The sequence below is a fragment of the Triticum aestivum genome, chromosome 2B (genome assembly GCF_018294505.1).
Source record: "Triticum aestivum cultivar Chinese Spring chromosome 2B, IWGSC CS RefSeq v2.1, whole genome shotgun sequence".
NCBI lineage: Eukaryota > Viridiplantae > Streptophyta > Magnoliopsida > Poales > Poaceae > Triticum > Triticum aestivum.
In genome coordinates, this window is record NC_057798.1 from 11,365,749 (window position 1) to 11,377,456 (window position 11,708).

The 11,708-nt window shown below is 46.5% G+C and overlaps 1 protein-coding gene across 1 annotated transcript; it reads right to left on the reverse strand.

Annotated features, from left to right (window-relative positions):
* Window positions 1-146: 146 nt before the first annotated feature.
* Window positions 147-3,718, reverse strand: LOC123038732 (dehydration-responsive element-binding protein 1C-like). The gene is made up of 3 exons (XM_044462224.1): window positions 3,677-3,718; window positions 3,553-3,579; window positions 147-713 (listed from the first exon to the last, which is right to left on the reverse strand). The coding sequence occupies exons 1-3, from the start codon at window positions 3,716-3,718 to the stop codon at window positions 147-149; spliced, it is 636 nt and encodes a 211-aa protein (XP_044318159.1).
* Window positions 3,719-11,708: the final 7,990 nt, after the last annotated feature.

Below are 11,708 nucleotides of genomic sequence, written 5' to 3' on the forward strand. Positions count from 1 at the left end.
ACAGCTAGTACGTGCATGCATAAATTATTTCTTCCTTACCAACTGTGTTTCGTCTCCTTGTCTATCGTACCCTTGCTCGCGTACGTTGCACAGCAGCAGCAGGGGCCAGCGAATCGATCAAGCGAGCTCAAAATTAACCAGCTCGATCAGTAGCTCCAGAGCGCGATGTCTCCTGCGCTGTCGTCGTCGTCGTCTCCGTCCATATGCCAGTCGCCACCGGCACCCATCCCATCGTAGTAGTAGGAATGCTGGTCCATATCAACGTACTGCCAGGCGTAGTCGTCGTCGTACGGCGTCGCCGCGGCCTCCTGTATCGTCATCATCGCCGGCACAGGCTCAGACGCGGACGCCTGGGCCGCGGCGGGCCACACGGACTCGGCGAGCGCGATGGCGGCGGTGCGGATGTCCTCGGGCGTGCAGAGCGTGGCCGGGTCGACGACGAGCAGGGACGCGGAGTCGGCGAAGTTGAGGTAGGCATCGCGGCCGCGCAGGGCGAGGGCCGCCACGTCGTGGGCGCGCGCGGCGGCCTCCGGGGTGGCGAAGGTGCCGAGCCAGATGCGCGACTTCTTGGTGGGCTCGCGCACCTCGCTCACCCACCGCCCCGCGCGGCGCCGCACGCCGCGGTACACCGGGTGACGCGTCTTAGTCCGCCGTGCTGGCCGCTTCGGGGGCACCGACGTCCCGGTCACGTATCCCTTGCCGGGCTGGTCCATCTATTCTACCCTCAGCTAGCAATGGTGGTTCTGTGAGTGTGATGACGTGGTCAGTGGTGGTCTGCTGGGAGTGAGGAGACCGAGATCCATGTACATATATAGGAGTGCGGGGGAGCTTGCGTTCTGCGCGCGCGAGTAGCACAGGGAGACGTGGAAGCCGTGTTTGCGTCAGCATGGCTTGATGCTTTGATCCTACATTCTTAATGTTTATATTTGTCCAGCATATATTATTAATGTGTAACATATTTACAGTGAAGTGCTTAAAAGGTTCACAAAATATTCAGGGTGTCACATGTAGTGCCAGGTTCTCAAACTTTGAACATCGTCCTCGAAGTGCAATAAGTATGGATTGGCACCGACCAATCGTAGGCGGCCCATCCGATTGTGACGGCCCCTGCAACGTCATCAAGGTGTAGGTGTCCTGGCCGTCGGAAACGAGCACTGCGATGCAAATGGTCTTCCCGTGTCGGCACTCGTCGAGCACCTTGGCGGTCATCTGGTGCCCATCGTTGATGTTGGTACCGCTAAGCGTCATGAGGCAGTTCGTGGCGCTCTTGGATAGGGCTTTTCATGCATCTGGGGTGAAGGACACGTTGAAGAGGCAGTGGTCGGGATTGAGGTTGCCGATGACGGACTACACTGCTTGCTTCAGAATTGCCGACTTGTGCTTGGTCATGCTACCTAACATGTCGAGCACCTTCACGACCTTCACGAGATCCAGTAGTGAGTGTGGCAGTAGATCGTTGGGCGCCCCGACGTCAGCCATCCTGAGATCCTTGATTGCCCTATGGGTATGATCACATGAAGTTGTTGTTGGGTGAGCTCTAACATGCATTTTACGATCATTGTGTAATTGGATGTTGCAGTGGCAGCTTCATCAAAGGCGGATTTGATGGGGTGAAAGGGGATAGCTTCTATACTCATACTTAAGCAAATAAGAGAGCATGGGAGAGGAAAATGCCGGCTTGTGGTGTGATTTCCTTTTCTCGGGCATGCTATTGTAAATTCAGAAAAAGGGAATATATTCAGGTGGGGACTCTTTCCCGCGAGTGACAGTTCAAAAAAACAAACATAAAATGGTATATATGTAAATTATGTAAAATATATGGACTGAGATGAGTTTTTATACAACTCACTACAGAGAATTTAGTCATTAATACTGAAGTATGTTAAAAATAGTTATAATATTTGGATCTAACTATATGAGGAGTGGGAATACACACCGCTCATCAGAACTTATATGAAGAAGTAGCAGCATTTACGACACTAAACTAGTGTCAGTAGCTCCATTTTGAAATGTACTCCCTCCGTTCCCAAATATAAGTCTTTCTAGAGATTCCAACAAGTAACTATATACGGATTAGAATGAGTAAATCTACACTCTAAATATGTCTACATACATCCGTATGTTGTAGTCCATTTAAAATGTCTAAAAAGACTTATATTTAGGAACGGAGAAAGTACTACCATACTATAGCAATTTAATGTCACATAATATGTTACTACTCTTTTCTATGTAGTTGGTCAACATTAGGAAAGTCAATTTGGCTCCCCGGAGCACATGCGCTCCCGGGGCCAAAAGAAATAAACTAGTGGATCTCCTGAAACGGACAGACCACGTGATGGCGCCGCCAGAGACACACACCACACTCCCTCCCAGCGCTGTGGCCACTGAATTCGCCGTGGTCGGTCGCTTTGATCTCGGTTGACCGTACACCGTACGTACCTCGCGGAGTACGTGATTAATAAAGGGGAGGTAATTTGGCCCAAGTAGCACCGCTTGTCGGCGCCTGTGCATGCCGCCGCCCGTCGCGCGAACGCGTCGTCGCCGTGGTCGGTCGCTCTCTCGTGCTAGTCGCCATGGCAGCTCAATTGCCGGGAGAAGACAACTTCACCTTACAGTGGGTAAGGCCATTCCATCCTGCAGCGCGCGTCCGTTTGGGGTAAAACGAACGAACCAGACGGCCCAGCGCGCGGGAGCAAACGGACTTTTGTCCGTTTTCTGTCCGTTGACGACCCATCTCCGGCCCAAGTTTGCATCGATTTTGGGATGAAACGAACAGTGCATGAACGGGCGGGACGCGCGCGCTTGTCCTTTTCTGGCCCATCTGTCGGTGGCACAAAGCAAACCCCCCGCGCCCAATTTGGCGTCATTTCCCCCAAAACCCTGCCACGTCCCGCCGCCCCTCCCTCCCCTGTTCATGGCCGACGCCCAGCCGAATTCCGGCGGCCTGGCCGTCAACCCGCCCGGAAAGGTCAAGAAGAAGGCGGCCAAGGCGCCAAGGAAGCCGCGGTCGGAGTGCACGCCGGAGGAGATCGCCAAGTTAGACGCGGAATCGGCGAAGGAAAGGAACCGGAGGGCGGCCGTCAAGGGCAAGACCGCCGCGGCCAAGTTCGCCGCCGAGCGCGATGCAATGGAGGCCGCGCGGCGCAAGGCCGGGGTCGAGGAGAAGGAGGCCATCGTCAACAAAGCGCACACCCTCCTCATGCTTGGTATTTGTCATCCGACGGCTTTCTCTGCAGCGGCCATCGGCCCGGCGAGCACAGGCTCGTCGGTCACCCGGCCTCCGCACTGCCAGTCGCCGACGTCGCGGACCACGCCTATGTCGCCCAGTTTTCCCCCGCCAAGGCACGATGGCCAGACCCATTTCTCGGGGTCGCCGGACGTTGGCGTGATCGCGCCGTCCACCCCGCGCCCCTCGGCCGTCATCGACCTCAACGTCACACCTGGGTCTAGCAGTGGCGGCCGTCCGTCCGTCGAGATGCAAAGAAAGCAAGCACGGCCGCCGTTTTCGGGCACCATGTCGTCCCCACGTGTCTTGTTCCACAGAGTGCCAACACCAACGCCACCGGTCGACGACCCCTTCTACAACCGGTTCATGGAGGATGTGATCTACGACGGTGGGCATAGCCCTGCCTAAGATCCCGACGAGACCCAAAGTCAGGATGGCCGCGCCCAGTACGTTGCCGAGGAAAAGGCCGACGGCCGTGCTGACTACGACCATGGTGATTCGTGGCATGAAGACGATGACATCTATTGTGAAGGTGATGGTGATGAAGAAGAAGGCAATGACATTGATATTGGTGGCGAGCCATTGTTCATCGACGAGCTCACCCAAAGAGCAAAAGCACAAAAGAGGAGGAAGAGCATTTGCACGGGTTCATATACACAAGAGGAGGACAAGTTGATTTGCCGGTGTTGGATGGAGATTAGCCAAGATCCGAGGACGGGCGCGGAAGAAAAGAGCCTAGTTTTTTGGACGAGAGGCCACAAAACTTTCCATGAAAGGAAGATGTTTGAGCTCTACCAAATTACAAGCAACCGTGGCGTCACCTTGATTCAAAAGAGGTGGTTGTTCATCCAACAAGAGTGCAACAAGTATTGCGCTTCATTTGAGAGCGTTGAAGCACGGCCCGTGAGTGGTCTCGGCGTTGGGGACATGGTATGCTCTCCTCATCCTAGTCCTTTCCTTGTCCATGAGACTTCGACCTTGTATATGTTTGCATGTCCAATTCTTGTTGATCATGTGGTGTATGCATTTCAATCTTTGAAAGTATTCAAGGCCCGGCATAATGACAAGCTATTCACTCTTACGCATTGTTGCACGATCATCAACAATTGCCCTAAGTTCAAGGATCAATACTGTGAACTTCAAAGGAAGAGAGGCAAGAACACGGCCAAATTTCCGGAGGTGGAGATGGTGAGGCATTGAAGAGGCCGAGGGGCAAGACCAACTCCAAGGTGGACGACATACGTGATGCGCCATCCATGGCTTGCATGAGACTTTGCACGGCATGACGTCTCAAAAAGATTAGAGTGGCCAGAAGAAGCGGCAAAGCAAGGATGAGCAAATGAAGCAATATCTAGATCTACAAAGGAATAAGCTTGAGATGGAGGAGGCGTCCAAGAAGAGGAAGATCGACATGGAGGAGGCGGCCCGGCAAAGGAAGCTCGACAGCGAGGCCGCCAATGTCACGGCCAGGCAAAGGCAGCTCGACATCGAGGCCACCAATGCCACAACCAAAGCAAAGGAGGTGGCCCTTGCGATCATGAGCGTGGACTTGAAAAAGATGAGCGAGAAGACAAGGAGCTGGTTCGAGGCCAGGCAGAAGGAGATGTTCGACGTCGACGGCCTGAACTAGGTCATCCGATTGGCCGTGGCCGTTCTTTTTGGAGGCTAGCATGGGTGCCGCTCGCTGGGCCGCTAGCTGTGTGCTGGAGAGAAACACATTCATTTTGGAGGCTGGATGTGTTGTCGGCCGCTGGCTGTTGCCGGCTAACAAAACTATTCATTTTGGAGGCTGGCCGTGTTGCTGGTCGCTGGCTGTGTTGCCGCCGAGGACGTTTAGGCCGCTAGCTCTGTTGCCGGCGTGAACTAGGGCCGCTGGCCTGAACTAGGGCCGCTGGTATTTGAAACATTGTTCTCTTTTTAATATGGAGGCGGACAAGATGGGGCTAAAGGATGCGGCCGCGCGCTGGGCGCACGGCCACGGCATCCCAGAACAGGCCCGGACACGACCCCATTGCCCTACCCAAACTGACAGAATCCGGGCAAAGCGGACGTCCGTTTGGGGTCGCACAGTGGAGTTGGCCTAACAACACTGAAGACGATAATCTACTTCTGAGCCAGGCTAAGCTGCACCACGAAAAAAATCAAAACACCAAAGGCTCTGTTTATTTATACAAGGCCATTTATAGTTGTACCAAAGCAGTTCTGACTATGTGCCACAAGTTCAGATTATTTTTTCTGACATAATAACGTCCACGTATGGATCCAATCAGACTCCCGGAAGATAATCTGCAAAAAATTGGTGATGGTTTGTCTATTAAAAGGTGACATCATTTTGAGAACTCCATAGGCCCAAAGGAATGCACACACTCCTACTCAAATATGTGCCGTTGTCTCAGACTCTACCCTAGTTAACCACGTCTCAGATAAACTTGATCAACTGCTAAGAGGAGAAATATTAAAGGACGCATGAATAGTATGCCACAATAGCTTGGCGAGTGGACACTGCAGAAAGAGATGTTATATTGATTCGTCCTGATCACAAAAATAACACCGTTTACTACCCTGCCAACTTCGCTTCGGCAAGTTATTCTTAGTCAAAATCACTCCCTTGTGCACAAACCACATAAATAACTTTATTTTTAAAGGCACCTTGACTTTTCAGATGTGAGGCAACTTTGGGATAGGACCGGTGTTTATCAAGTCCTTGTACATGGACTTAAACCGAAAATACACTTGACACGGACATCTTCCAATATAAGGTATTCGGCGCATCAGTATAGGGCGACATTCTCTCGGTCGGCGTGTCTCTTCAACGCCGATGCCAGTGAGAGGCCGCGTCCGCTCTTTCCGTGCATGAATGCGCCATTGACCGTTTCAGATGGAAAGCAAGCATGGGTTTTTGGTGGGCTGGAGCGGGCGTGGCAGCATTCTGGACGTGCCAGACCAATACAGACTGCGTTGGACGGCACAACACGTCAGAAACACGGTCCTGACGTATGTGCGCGGTTTGAGGGTTGGTGTTGAGCAATTGATAGAAAAGCGCATAGTTATGACAATATGTAAGGCAATGATCATGAATATAGGTATCACGTCCATGACAAGTAGATCGAACCGATTTTGCATCTACTATTATTACTCCACACATCGACAGACTCCTGCCTGCATCTAGAGTATTAAGTTTATAAGAACAGAGCAACACTTTAAGCAAGATAACATGATGTAGAGGGATAAACTCAAACAGTAAGATATAAACCCCATCTTTTTACCCTTAATGGCCACAATACAATACGTCCTCGCTACCCCTACTATGTCACTAGGTGAGAACACCGGAAGATTAAACCCATTACAAAGCACCTCTCCCACTCTAAGATAGATCAACTTAGTTGGCCAAACCAAATCAATAGATCGGAGAGAAATATAAAGCTATTTAAATCATGCATATAAGAATTCAGAGGATAATCAAATATTATTCATAGATAATCTGATCATAAAAAACCACAATTAATCGAGTCTCAACAAACACACCGCAAAAGAAGATTACATCGGATAGAACTCCAAAAAGGTCGAGGAGAACATGGTATTGAGGATCAAAGAGAGAGAAGAAACCATCTAGCTACTAGCTATGGACCCGTAGGTCCGTGGTAAACTACTCACGCATCATCGGAAGGGCATCAAGGTTGATGTAGAGGCCCTCCATGATCGAAACCCACTCCAGCAGGTCGCCAAAAAAGGTCCCCTAATGGGATCTCATGAGAAAGGAACCTTGCGGCAGCGAAAAAGTATTTTTGTGGACGCTTCTGATAATGATGGGATATTTGAGAATATATAGAGGTGGTTTTAGGGTTGGGGGACTCCCGAGGAGCCCACAAGCCAGGGGCGCCCCCCCTAGGGCGCGCCCTGAGGCCTGTGGTGCCCTCAGGACTCTTCTTGCCCTCTCTCCAAGTTACGTAGGTGTATACTCGTCCAAGTAAAATCATCGCGAAAGTTCTATTCCGTTTGGACTCCATTTGATATTCCTTTCTGAAAAAGTCAAAAACAAGGAAAAAATAGCAACTGGCACTGGGCACTAGGTTAATAGGTTAGTCCCCAAAAATGATATAAAATAGTACCATAATACATATAAAACATCAAAAATAGATAATATAATAGTACGGAACAATAAATAAATTATAGATACGTTGGAGAGGTATCAACTTCTATCATTCATTTTCTAAGAGAGAACCACTTACTCATGTGTTGAAATCAAGATATTCCAATCCTACCATTTGAACTTGATCTGTAGCCTTTCCCAAGTTGCTTTCCACTCATATTCTTCTTCCACCATATCCAAATCTGTGAGAAAGAGTTGAGTGTTGGGGAGACTATCATTTAAAGCACAAGAGCAATGGGTTCATCATCAACACACCGTCTATTACCTTTTGGAGAGTGGTGGCTCCTCTATTGGTTAGTTGTCGCTTGGGAGCCTTTGACATGTTGTGGAGTTGAATCAAGAAGTTTTTAAGGGTAAGGAGATCGCCTACTTTGTGAAGATCTACCAAAGTGAGGCAAGCCCTTCGTGGGTAACGGTCATGGTGGGATAGACAATATTGCTTCTTTGTGGGTGGAGCCCTCTGTGGACTCGCGCAGCCGTTACCCTTCTTTGGTTGAAGTCTCCATCAACACGGACGTACGATAGCACCATGTATCGGAAGCACGCCAAAAATCTCCGTGTCTCCATTGCGTTTGCTTTCTCCAAACCCTTCCCTTTACCTTCTTGTGCAATGTTTTACATTCCGCTGCTATACTCCTAGAATTGCATGTGTAGGTTGATTGCTTGACTTGTGCTAATTGCTAAAATCTGCCCACAACTAAGACTGGGAAAAAGACAGATTTTTATTTGGTCAAGTAGTCTAATCACCGCCCCTCTAGACATACTTTCGATCCTACAACAAGCCACTGAAAAAGAATGTAGCATATGAATTGTGAAATAGCAACCACAAAAAGCGAAAATGTAATGTATCATTCTGAAACTGATTATTTAAAAATGTCAAACAACTTATTTCAAAACAGTGAAATAGTTTATCAGAGCAATGTGCAGTTGAAATATATGTTTTTAGTGAAACAAGCCAGTGGAGAAGAAATATCGGTTTCGAAAGTGAAAAAAAATGAAACTGAAAGGTCAACTTGTGAAACTGATTATTTGGAAATGTATAATAGTTTAACTTCAAAAGAGTGAAATATGTTATTTCAAAAATGTGCAATTGAAATAGATGAGCATTTTGTGAAACAAGCCAGTGAAAAGAAACATGTAGCTTCTGAATTGTGAAATAGCAACGACAAAAATACATTATAATATATCATTGTGAAACTGATTGTTTCAAAGTGTGAAACAATTTATTTCAAAACAGTGAAATAGTTTATCTGAGAAATGTGCAGTTGAAATATATGTTTTTTGTGGAACAAGCTAGTGAAAACTGAAATGTAGGTTCTGAATTGTGAACTAGTAACCACAAAAAGTGAAATTATAATATATCATTGTCAAAGGGATTATTTCAAAATCTGAAACAACTTATTACAAAAAGGTGAACTAGGTTATTTGAGAAATGTGCAATTCAAATAGGTAGTACTCCACTATTAGAAAACACCTAATAGTCCCGGTTCGTGAGGGCCTTTAGTCCCGGTTCATGAATCGGGACTAATGGGCCGTTACTAATACCTCCACCCATTAGTCCCGGTTCAAACTAGAACCGGGACTAATGTGCCTCCACGTGGCTCTGTGCGCCAAGCCCAGTCAGGGGGCCTTTGGTACCGGTTGGCGGCTCCAACCGGGACCAAAAGTCCATGTTTTTTTTTAAAAATTGACTGCTTTAGGGGTTTTGGGGGTTATTTTTAGGTTGTTATATTAGCTAGCTAATAGAGAGAAGTGTCCTCTCTTATATCTTCGTCCTTGGTTTACCAACGCTGCTGCTATATATGTTCATTTTACCCGCTGATATAATAACTCATGCATGCTTGCATACATCAGCATATATAATAACAAGTACTCGTCCTACTAATCATGCATCATCATACAACTTCTACTCGTTATTAATAATAAGTCATAAGATCATCATCCTCATAGTCATCGAACCCAACCCTACATAATTGTTCTTAACACATGATCATCAGTATCAGGTAGGACCTAAACACTCTTAAGGTAAAATAGCATAAAACAATATAGACCCTGACTCTCCATTATGAAGAATGGCGATCATCCTGTCTCCAATTTTTGCCCTTCACTGAATGTTGCTTCCAAGAAGCTCCTTACGACTGTTCATACATTTTTTCCATTCTTTGATTCTCAGGTCTCCACTTATTTTAGATACCCGGTATGGACAATTGAGATTCGTAGGACGACCTGGTTGTATGTTCAAAACATGAAGGCTACCGTGTGTATACATCAGATGAGTCACACAATCATTCGGGATTATCTGTTGAAAAACATAGTAATAACTTCGTAGTTAGCAATGATATGATGTACTAGTTTTAGAAGTGTGCAAAACGATGCACGGATGTTGTAATAGTACAAAAATCTTACCAAGGTATCTCCATGGTAGTTACCGTAGTTCAACACGTGCACTAGTGGCACGTATTGACCATAATGTTGAGGAGTTCGATTGTAGGCATTGTAATTCTCAAGATCTGTACAAAATGCGACCAGATGATTTTTCTCCTGATAAGTTAGTTCGGAGCCTTCGGTGTAGTAGGTTCTGTCTACCATCTTCCGCACATTCTTTGAAGAATGAAAATAAGCTGTCAATGGAGAATAAGTTGTCAACTATTTTGAAATAAACAATATAAATTACTTAATAACTATGTTAAGCTCACATGGGGGAAGAATTGGAGGTGTACCCACAAGGACGAAAATCGGAGGTCTCTCTTGCTCGATTGTAGGATCACCAAGATCCATGGTAACAAGCATACCCTCATCAAAACCATACATCTTGCAAAGTGATTCCCAATTTTTGCAACCAAAATGGGTTACACTCTGAGCATTGTACATCTTTACTTGAAAATCAACACCATGATGGCTACTTAGAATAATTTTTTTGGTTTCGAAATTTTCATGGTCTTCAAAACCCATCCTCTCCAAGACATAGCGTCTTGCAAAGCATGAGATAAGCTAGTCGAATTGGAAAAGATGAAAAATATTGTCATGATTAAAATAGTTGAAGTCATGAGTAATTACGAAAAAAAACTTTTATCGTCGGTTGCGTACCGTATGAACATCGAAGGTCTCCTCGAGCTTAATGTTGAAGCGACGATCTTCGTCCAGCACAATGAACCTGTCGTAGATACCTCGGTCGTCGTGGCACCAGTCGCACTCCCCCGGGCGGTTTTCGTCGTCCGATGAGTACGACATTTCCGGCCTACGTTCATAATTCAAATATTAAACTAGATCATTATTATTAATCACGGGTTGACTATCGATGATCGATGTACGTAGCTCCTCATTTCATTCCCGAATGCATTATTATATCAAATTGTCTAGCACACGGGAATGAAGGAGAACTTATCCAATATGAGCATTCAATAAGCAAAACCAAATCATAAAATAAGCAAAACCAAATCATAAAATAAAGTATACTATTCAAATTAGCATGCATTTAATAATTATAAGCAAAAGTACATCATCTCTTGGTGTCCGTACATAGTCGAATATTATCACTAATACAACTAGAACCGTAGCGCCCGACGGGTATCGACGTGAGCGGTGGACACCCAAAGATAAGGAACCATCACATGATCATAGCTCCAGTGAGATCCCTGAAGAACCTGCCAGGTATTGTCGAATCTGCCCTCCAATGTAACCATGTAGTGACGGACGTGCTCGTCCTCCTCGCTGACACGGTGACGTACCACCTCCGCGGTGTCCGGATGCCTCACCACCGTCACTGGCCCACGCGAACGCCACCAAACAAGGATCGGGTCAACAACGGGCTGCCTCCTCACCAATCTACGTCCCCCGGAAGGTAGCACCTCCCAATAACAGCCCGGCGGAGCCTAGTCCCGAACATGGCCCTGATCAAGCAGGCCTCCACCGCCTAGTCGACGATGACGAGGATGCGGGATAGGCATCGCCGACGTCGATGCGGCAACTACTTCTATATATAGTTAAATAAAAGTAGTTTTATTAATTAAATCAACTATCTAGTTCAACTACTAAGCACTTACTAAAAACAAACTACTTCTATATATAGTAAAAATAAATTAGTTTATTAAATCAACTATCTAGTTCAACTATTTATAACTACTTCTTATTACTACACATCTAATCTTTAAAAAAAGTCATTAATTGCTACACATCTAATCTAACAACTATATATAAACTACTTCTTATTACTACACATCTAAACTATATACAAAAAAATCATTAAAATTCTATGAACACAATTAATTACTACACATCTAATCTAATCTAACAAAAAAAAATCTAATCTAACAAAAAAAATCTATGAACTAC

Bases quoted from the DNA above. Each gene is read 5' to 3' on its own strand.
- LOC123038732 (XM_044462224.1), bottom strand. From the start codon at position 3,718: ATGGTCGTAGTCAGCACGGCCGTCGGCCTTTTCCTCGGCAAC. The intron at 3,580-3,676 runs GTACTGGGCGCG...AACCGGTTGTAG, and splicing joins TCGGCCTTTTCCTCGGCAAC to AAGGGGTCGTCGACCGGTGG. The intron at 714-3,552 runs GTTGGCACTCTG...AGGGTAGAATAG, and splicing joins CGTCGACCGGTGGCGTTGGT to ATGGACCAGCCCGGCAAGGG.